Genomic DNA, 9,402 nt, shown 5'->3' with positions numbered 1-9,402 from the left:
TTTTCGCAAGTAATTTCAATCAATTCACTCGTGTGTTCCAGTTTCGATTATTTTTCGTACGGAATACCAGATAATCTAATTAATTTCAACGCAGCCCACGTATAACAAGCAATGACATAACTCTGTAACGTAGTAACGTATTAATACGTTATAAAAATGTTCTCTGCCAGCGAGTATTTTTACCGCATATATATTTGATAAACACGAATACTATTCAAATTCACAGTATTATTTAATTGAACTAGGCATTATGTACAGTTTGTTCGATTCATAGAAAAAGATAAGATTATACATAATTTTAATAACCCGCTCGTTTCAATTCGTTCAGCTGGTGTGCTAATTTTTCCTCTTTAGTTCTTCTCGCTTGTCCCAGCTTCCTACACTCGATATAAGTGCTGAGGAAACGTTCGACATCAATTTTCCTATTAAGGAAGTCCTCGGCGATTCGTTCGCTTTCTTCGTGACTCTCATCTGCAGCTTTCCTTAAACACTCTTTTATGTGATCCGGAGTAAATGCTTCGGATAACTTGTTGTATCGTTGTATAAGCTGATCATATCTAGCCTTTAGTGCAGTCACAGTCTGTACTTTATTGGCTACATCAGACTGCAATTCTCTAAGCTCGGGTTCTTTGGCTACATTGGCCTCTAAGGAATAGATAGAAAAATATAGATATCCAAAATAAGAAAATGGCTTTGCCGCAAATAATCTTACCGGCAGTTTTTTGGACCCAATCTATTGCATCGTCAATAGCCGTGTTAATGTCTTTTAAGTCGGAATGTTTATCCAGGAATTCATCTACTCTATCATCATCCTCGCTTAACCATCTCAATTCCTCGTTACTTAAGTTATTCAATTCTGGAAACGCTATGCTCTGCCGCAGCTTAATTTGCGCTTGATTCGGCAACGATTGCTGATGGTAATTCGCGTTTACGTAATGCGAATTCAAATATGTTCCATGGTGATTTGAATTGTACCTAGTTGCATCTGTATTGTGAAGCGAACTGCTTCGCGAAGTCGCTACATATGCTGAATGCTGTGACGGAGAACCGAATTTTGTATGGCCCTCCGTCACGTACACCGTACCCGAATTTGTATGATTGTAATTATAGATACAAGTATTTGCATTGGCAGATGAATACTGCGGATATTGAGTGTTATAATAAGAATTGTATGACGCCAGTGTAATTTCTGGATACTGTTGCAGGGAATAAGACGGAGAATTTCTTCCTTGTGAATCTGTGATTCGTATAATAAAAGAATAATAACAGAAATTTTGATTCTTTGCTCTCATCACATGTAATATAAAAATGTATGTACCTCTGTGGGACTTGATAGATCCAGAAGAGATTTCTTCTAACAACTGTGGAGGATTTTTACTAAACTCTCTAATGATAGCTTGAACGACACGACCAAGATCACTGTGCACTGTAAACTGATATGTAAAAACAAATGATCTTTACGATTCTAGTCAAATATGCTAGAAATATAAGAGATCTTACATTAAGTAGTCCTGGTGCACTGGTGATTTCATTGTGTTCATTACACCAAGGGTGTTTTATGGGTGGAGAAACCCTGAGTACTGGTTTTTCCAACGGAAACTCCGGTGACAAAGAGACCATAATAGCCATTCTCCTTTCCCCGGCATTGAATTGTACCTGATATTCCACATCTTCTCTTAGCTCTACTACACTGTAACACAAATTATGTATAACAGTTAAGCAACCATGACAGACAGTTACACAATATAAAAGATAATTCCATGGACAACACAGGAACATATATGAAATATTTATTTTTTTTTAATTAAATAAGAAATTGGACAATTGAGCTCGAGAAACTAGGCGTGTATCTCCTTGTATGACGGACGCGTAATGAGCGAATTAAGGCTTAACCAAGTATTTAATGGCAGACTTAATAAGCTTTTTATTTTATTCGTCGTATATAAACCATAAAATGCAGATTTTACGTGGATAAAAAATAACGTTACATGGAATTGTTAGATGATATAGACAGATTAATGCGAATAAGGTTAAACAAGAGAGGTTACAATCGAAAAATCTTCTTACTTGTCGTTAAAAATTTTCAAGGTGTCGATTTGCCGTTTTCTCTTAACTGCGACATTCTCATTTTCGCCACGGAATATTCGCGATATCATTTAAAAGGGTTAAATCTAGATAAAACATTCGTTTTATCCTTCGACTTCCCTGTCAAATTAACCATCCAACAGCAGAACAGCTGTTTCGGCCCTGGTCAAACTTCACGGGAGAAATCGAGATCTATCTAGCGTTAGCAATGTTTTTTTTTACACTATACTTTCGTTTAAAAAACGTCAGTTATACATATCTATTGTGTTTTGAAGTCGATTACTTTTACACACGCCGATTCAAGCGATCGATATGATTGACAGTCGTTCGAATAACGTCACACTGACCATTTATTTTATTACCTAGCTAAAGTTAATCGCCTTTGTTACAATCCTAATGTGGAATTTTTTGCGTATTTCGTTAATCAGACAGCAGAAAAAGATATACAATATACAGCTGGGTATCTTTTTACATGATAGATGCATAGTATCCATAAAAAAAATCCTACATAAAAAAATTGCATAAGGATTGATTTGTAATAAAATATAAAATTTGTATTAAAATAACACAAACTACACAAAAATCTATTTAAAATATAGAATTGCATTCATTAAAAATAATTTATTTAATAAACACATTCATACAGTTACTTCCATTAATATCCGAACAACTTTTAAAACAGAATAACTTCTTTGAAATTGGATCAACTACTTAAGCTTTTTTGAAAAGTTAAAATAGTTAGTTTATTAAATGATGTATAAAGAAAATTTCGGGAAAATTGCAGTTGGTCGGAATTGCGAAGAAGATAGTAAGGATCGCTTCTTACAACTTTTTTTTATTAAGCCTGTAATGAAAATTTAGGCAATACGTTTCGTCAATTATATTATACATGCTGAAAATATCATAAAAATCGGTCAAAACTGGTGAAAATCGCAGTTTTTTACAGCTTTCAGCCTATGGTCTATATAGCTATAATAAATTTAAAGGTTCTTAAATCCTTCAATGCCAATCAATTGTTTCAGTATTAATCGATCTCGATGAAATTTTCAGAATGTAAATAACTGATATAAATCTACAAATCATATTGTTTACATTTTTATTACAGGCTCAGATAAAAGAGTCGTAAGAAGAGACTTACACCATTTTCTTCGCGATTTCAATCAATTGCAATTTTTTTAATTTTTTTTACACGCCATCTATATATATATAATAAACTAGTAATATATAGTATATAATAAAACCAAATATATAGTAAATATCCTAACTTCTCTAAAAAACTCAAGATATTTAGCTCAATTTTAAAAAAGTTATTTTGCTTTAAACGCTATACAAATATTAACATAAGTGACTCTGTTTAAGAAAAGATTTGGAAATATTCGTACAGAATATACATAATTTTCGTTACGTTATCTACGAATTGTAATTATTAGTGTGTAAAATGTGTGAAAAACCGAATAAACGTGGATAAATCGTTCTAAAAAAATCGTGTAATTGTAAATAAAATGTGTTAAAAAGACCGTGTAATTGTCAATATTAAAAAAGAAGACCCACCAATATTTAAGGATCTAAGCGAAGAAAAGAACTATAGACATACAATTATTTGTTACATTACAGGATTACAGGATTTGTGTTGTAGATATTTTTTACAAAAGTGAAAATCAAGTGAATTGTAGTATTTTATAACTAGTTTAACATCTATGACTGGGAATGTTTATGCAAATTCATGTTTTTATGAAAATGGTTAAAAAAACGAAAGTTAAATAGATCTGTCTCATCTATCTAATATTATATATTTTACTTTCACATCCACAGTTTATTTACGAAATATGAGATGTAATAAAAATAGGGAAGGAAAGGCAAAATGATTACGATTAGATACTTTGCATGGAGGTTTATTTCTTTAGGCAACTTCGGCAGGTCTCTGTCCGCCTACAACTCTATGATTCTTCGACAAGTAGTCAGCAAATTCTTGATAAGGAGCTTTTCTTAGTGCCTGATCGTGCCAGAGATCCGGTGTTAAGTATGCGTAGGTTTTGGCAATAGCTGCATAAGTAGCTTTCGCAAAGTTGCCAAGAGTACAGGTGGATCCTCTAGCTGAGGTATAGCAATCCTCGATACCAGCCATTTGTAACAATTTCTTGGGCACAGGTGCTGATACAATACCTGTGCCTCTTGGTGCTGGAATTAAGCGCACCTGAACTGACCCACACTTACCAGTAACTTTACATGGTACAGTGTGAGGATCACCGATTTTATTTCCCCAATAACCACGACGTACTGGCACAACTGACAGCTTGGCAAGAATGATAGCTCCACGGATGGCAGTGGCCACTTCCTTGGAACATTTTACTCCTAGGCCAATGTGGCCTTTGTAGTCCCCAATTGCTACGAAAGCCTATAAAATGAGAATTACTAATGAGATCTTCAGTGCATTAATAATCACACATCATCATTTAAAAATTATGTTTGTATAAAATTACCTTGAAACGAGTACGCTGACCAGCTCTGGTTTGTTTCTGTACTGGCATAATTTTCAGTACTTCGTCTTTCAATTCGACTCCAAGGAACTTGTCAATGATCTCATATTCCTTGATAGGTAAGGAAAAGAGGTAGATATGTTCCAAAGACTCAATCCTTCCATCTCTAACAAGGCGTCCCAGTTTTGTCACCGGAATCCATTCCTTGCTATCCTCTTTACCACGTCCACGACCACGACCTCGGCCTCTGCCCCCGCGACCTCTGCCTCTCGGACCTCCACGATCACCCCCTCCGCGAGAACCAAACCCTCCACGAAAACCTCCACGCGCGGCTGGAGCTGTGTCCGCCATTCTGTTTGAAATTAACCAAAAAAAATGAAATTTATAGACTATTAAAAAGAAAACTGAATAATTAAACGATATATGTAATAAAAATCTCTTTCACTAGTCTGATGCGTAACTATCGATAATTATGCAGTTTATCGACTTTTTCCAATTTTTACTATTTGATTAGTCTTTTTTTAAGAGATAAAGAAAAATTTTAAAAATTTGGTATTTTTTCGGTTTAATCCACGCAGTGTCTAAAATTTACCAAAAAGGTTAGGTTAGATTTAAGTTGGATTTTTAAACAATATTTTTATTTATCAGTCACTAAATTGCATAATTATCTGATATGTAATTAATTTAACCTTCCTGGAATAGGGCTAGTTATTTATTATAGGTCACTGCTACGCTAACCTCGAAACACATGTTTCTGATGACTAATAGACATACTTAAAATTTTTAATACAAAATTTAATTTTTAAGACATTTATTAGTTATAGAATTTTTTATATTTCTAAAAGTATAACATAAATGCGTTTTAGAGACAATTAATATCGATTAATAATGAAGTTGAGAAAGATATTTGTAGTACACTTACGATTTTTCCATCTTCTTCTTAGTATGTAGAGTTACGGAAGGAAGACCATCATTTCTCGAATTCACTAACTCGAATATATATCGATTATATCGATATCTCTCGACTACATGTCACATCCGGCATTTAAATATACATTTAAATAAAATACGAACTACTAATATATTCATGTAACTCAATTTTTAATTAACTTCCCTTTAACCCGTTTTAATTTCTTAAAACATTATTTTCTTATTGTTCGAAATAGTATATACTTTGTGTATACTAGTGTATACTTTGATGCAAAGAAACTATTTGAATATTTATTGTATGTATCTGAAATTTAGATTAATATATAGCAAAATAAATTTCTTTCAAAAGAGATTTCATTTGGAATAACATTTTGGTAAACGTATACTTAAAGACACATGAAGGATTTACCTATTTTCATATTTTATTTAAATTTCAAGTATATAATCTTGATATCTTTTATTTTATTTTAATATCTCATGTATAATTTTTTTATTTTTTAAAACCGTAATACATTTACGTTGCATTGATTTGAACAATCACATGACATCTTGTTACAGAAATTGACGAATCATATTTTTCAAGAAAATCGAGTTTGGAAATTTTATTTTCTTGAAGACTGTCTTGAATAGAAAAAATTTTTATTTTACATGTTTGACTTATTTTTGCATGTCTAATGATCTCTTGTTGATTGTTTACTCGTACCTAGTTGATACTTAGCCAAGTTTAACTATGGCAAATTTTCAAACTCAATTTTTTTTTTATATAAAAAAGTTTTATTCTATATTTTCAAGTTATCTTCTCACATAGGTTTATCTAGTTTTACCAACCAGTCGGTCTCACGCTATATATACATATATACATAGTTAACTTATGGTTAACAGGATTTAAAGGATAATTTGGTATAAAGCGGTAATTAGAAAAGCTAATTTTATTAACAATTACTTCGATATTTTGTAAAATAAAGCTGGGGAAACACGAGCGTTATAACGGACGTCAATTTTGACGGACGTTAGAACTGTACTCACACGAGCGTTGCTTTGGTTCTCCGTAATTTTCTCTCATCAATACGCTGAGAAAGATATTCATGTGACCAAAATTAACGCTGTAGAATTCTCGATTTTCGTTTACGCTCGTTTACGTTAAAAATTCAAAAGAAAATATAAGTCAAGACATGAAAGTACTGGCTGCATCATATAAACAATTCAAGACTACTGAAAGGCACATTTCACACGCTCTGTAACTTGCAAGTGATTTTCGTATGTTGCGGTCATCGTTCGACAAATTACTTAGGAAGAAGAAACAAAGCATAATGCGTAAGGGTACGAAACCTTAGAAAAGGTTAGAATGATATGGCGACTAGAAGACCAAACTAGGTGAATAGAAAAAATATTGTCTATATTAATACATATAAAATAATGTAACAGAGCATTACATTTAAGATAAATAAAAAGATAATAATTTATAGAATACAAGATAATAACAATAATGAATATTAATATAGCATTAATAATAATAAAATAATATTTATAATAAGTAATGTTATGATGATATATTTTTGATGGAATTTTCTGTTATATCTACCATGAAAATTTGTGGTAGAAAGGGAAATTTTCATAATGAAGCACCATAAAAATATCTAACCGGACAATTTCATGTGCTACGTATTATATTTTGATGGTGTGCGTTGAACAGATGAACTTCTAATATTCTGAATTAATTGCATGACTTGCATTCTGTATTGCATTTTTTGCTCTAAATTAAAGGACTTAATTAGCGGTAATGTTGATTTATAAAATGCCATGTCGTCGTCGTCGTCGCCGTTTGTATTTTTCTTATACTCCGAAAAATTAGCCGCCTCCTCTTCTGCATGAATTCTTTTTGTTTTTTCTCGTGGAGGGTATCTGAACTCATTATTCGTTTCTTCATTATTAAAAATTGATTCAAATCCATTACTAATGTTGGTCCCTGAATCTGTACTTATTGGGTCATTCTTCTCTACCTCTGTGCTACTACTGGTATCTTGTGGCTGCCGACATTTTTCCAAAAATCCTAATTGTTCTTCATAAACATATCGTATCTTTTTTTTTGCACCAGAGCCTGACTTATTATTTCCGTTTCTTTTTCTTAAAGTACGAATATAATTATCGCGTACGCTTCTCCATTTAGAAGTTACCTCCTGCACTATAAAAAAGATTAACGATAATCCAACCAATTAAGTGTCAATAAATTAATATTTCTTTGTGCATTGTTTTTAGGTATTTGAGTAGTGAAAACAACATCCTCGATTTGCATTACCAATATCGAATAGGTCGATCTACCTCGTGTAATATTATACGTACAACCTACATTGCACAAAAATGTCGGAAGTATCGCATTTACATTTACATCGATCTTGAGATATGTTCTCAAGGCCAAGAAAAAGGAAGATACGTTTTTAGGGGCGGATTTACCTCGACGCCAATGACATTATAAGCATAGCATATTGTAAACGATGTTGGTCAAGTACCATGGCAAGATGGGGAAATATAATTGCGTCGTGTTTATGGTGTACTCATAAAATAAATAACGAAAATGTATTAAATATATTACTCGTTATTTTTTTACTTACCAATGATCTTCTTATCAGTTTCCATCTTTTGCATAAAATTGGGGGTTACAATACTCGCCACACGCAACCACGCTTCGTTTCTTTTCAATTTGTCTTTGTATTCGAGATTGGAAATATCCCATAAAACGGGATGTTTCTCAACTTCGGATATCAGTACCTCGATGTCCATAATTTATTATAACGGTTAATATATATTAACTCGCCGTTCGTGTGACCAGTCTCATAGAAACACAAAGAATGCGGCAACGTCCGTGTTAATCGCTCGACGCACGTTGCGTCTGTATCATAGCGATTGCTGACTGCGTCGCGACGTTGCCAACGTTGTCTTACGTACGTAGGAATTGACGGACGCAATTCGTGTGGCGTGACGTCTGCTTGTGTAACTGTGTGACGGTAGTACATACATATGTACCTACCTTCGCACAGGTTTGCAAACTCCAATGGTGGGGACGAGGCTTTTAATATCGAGAAGTGTGCTTTACAAACCGGCCGCTAGCCAGCGCTGGGATCGATTTGGTAAACTTTTACATTCAACGCCATCCTTATCACTGAAGATAAAGAATATAAACTAAATTACTTTTCATAACTTTTCACAATTTATTTAAAGCAAACATTCAGTATTTCATGTGATAGGGAAAATGCTCAAATAAACGTGGATTTACATAGTAACGTAAAATTCAGTTGCAGACACGGTTGTCTTGCACGTTGCAGACACAAGATCGCGCTGCATGACAAAGACTAAGAAATCGATTGATGCGCCTGACTTGAGAAACATTTCCTGGTCGCTAAGAGCTTTACCTTCACTCCAGAAGTTCCCAGACTTCGGATCTGTTATACTGTATACACGTCATTTCGTATTATATTCCAAGCACTATTGACGACCCATGCATCGTACGTTGACAGTGGCGCACGTTCCTAGATGTGTGTGTCTAATATGTATACGACAATATATGTATATCGCCGTCCGTTAAGGAGCCGCCTACTATGTAGCCGTTCGAAACATCTCTCGCTCGCACGCATTTCTCACACAGTCATACGCATTCTTTTCTGTCATCTTCAAGCAGAGGCTACGCGAGCGTTGAAGCTGCATTGCGTGGCTGCGTATAAAATGCACATATACATTTGCATTGTACGCATAACGCTCGTGTAGCCCCGGTCTAAGTCCAAGTCTAGTTATTTAGGTTGACGAGCGAAATGCATACGGTGTTCCATTATGACTTCTTGCTTGTTATATTATGATTGAGGAGATGAAAATTAATGAATCACCGTGTGCGTGAACGCAAATGGAAACCGAATAAAGG

At 33.8% G+C, this 9,402-nt stretch overlaps 3 protein-coding genes across 4 annotated transcripts; all 3 read right to left on the bottom strand.

Moving 5' to 3' along the window:
- Positions 1-213: 213 nt before the first annotated feature.
- LOC126874187 (vacuolar protein sorting-associated protein 37A-like) lies at positions 214-3,829 on the bottom strand. 2 transcript variants are annotated; one of them, XM_050635931.1, is made up of 5 exons: positions 2,068-2,690; positions 1,501-1,690; positions 1,319-1,433; positions 713-1,237; positions 214-645 (listed from the first exon to the last, which is right to left on the bottom strand). In XM_050635931.1, exons 1-5 carry the CDS (start codon positions 2,154-2,156, stop codon positions 299-301), a joined length of 1,266 nt encoding a protein of 421 aa, XP_050491888.1. In that variant the 5' UTR covers positions 2,157-2,690; the 3' UTR covers positions 214-298. The 2 variants fall into 2 exon arrangements, with proteins under 2 accessions (XP_050491888.1, XP_050491887.1); XM_050635930.1 differs by having other exon boundaries at positions 713-1,433; positions 2,068-3,829.
- A 132-nt stretch (positions 3,830-3,961) lies between these two features.
- LOC126874206 (40S ribosomal protein S2-like) lies at positions 3,962-5,636 on the bottom strand. The gene is made up of 3 exons (XM_050635965.1): positions 5,485-5,636; positions 4,566-4,914; positions 3,962-4,480 (listed from the first exon to the last, which is right to left on the bottom strand). Exons 1-3 carry the CDS (start codon positions 5,493-5,495, stop codon positions 3,986-3,988), a joined length of 855 nt encoding a protein of 284 aa, XP_050491922.1. The 5' UTR covers positions 5,496-5,636; the 3' UTR covers positions 3,962-3,985.
- Positions 5,637-6,243: 607 nt separating this feature from the next.
- LOC126874209 (uncharacterized) lies at positions 6,244-9,010 on the bottom strand. Its single transcript, XM_050635972.1, has 3 exons — positions 8,900-9,010; positions 8,102-8,649; positions 6,244-7,674 (listed from the first exon to the last, which is right to left on the bottom strand). Exons 2-3 carry the CDS (start codon positions 8,268-8,270, stop codon positions 7,151-7,153), a joined length of 693 nt encoding a protein of 230 aa, XP_050491929.1. The 5' UTR covers positions 8,271-8,649; positions 8,900-9,010; the 3' UTR covers positions 6,244-7,150.
- Positions 9,011-9,402: the final 392 nt, after the last annotated feature.

This window comes from Bombus huntii, chromosome 16, assembly GCF_024542735.1.
Source record: "Bombus huntii isolate Logan2020A chromosome 16, iyBomHunt1.1, whole genome shotgun sequence".
In the NCBI taxonomy this organism is placed as follows: domain Eukaryota; kingdom Metazoa; phylum Arthropoda; class Insecta; order Hymenoptera; family Apidae; genus Bombus; species Bombus huntii.
This window is presented reverse-complemented; position numbering and strand designations above follow the sequence as displayed.

Bases quoted from the DNA above. Each gene is read 5' to 3' on its own strand.
- LOC126874187 (XM_050635930.1), bottom strand. From the start codon at position 2,156: ATGATATCGCGAATATTCCGTGGCGAAAATGAGAATGTCGCAGTTAAG. The intron at 1,691-2,067 runs GTAAGAAGATTT...TTTGTGTTACAG, and splicing joins TTGAAAATTTTTAACGACAA to TGTAGTAGAGCTAAGAGAAG. The intron at 1,434-1,500 runs GTAAGATCTCTT...TTTACATATCAG, and splicing joins GTGCACCAGGACTACTTAAT to TTTACAGTGCACAGTGATCT.
- LOC126874206 (XM_050635965.1), bottom strand. The intron at 4,481-4,565 runs GTAATTTTATAC...CTCATTTTATAG, and splicing joins GTCAGCGTACTCGTTTCAAG to GCTTTCGTAGCAATTGGGGA.
- LOC126874209 (XM_050635972.1), bottom strand. From the start codon at position 8,270: ATGGACATCGAGGTACTGATATCCGAAGTTGAGAAACATCCCGTTTTA. The intron at 7,675-8,101 runs GTAAGTAAAAAA...TCTTTTTTATAG, and splicing joins AACTGATAAGAAGATCATTG to TGCAGGAGGTAACTTCTAAA.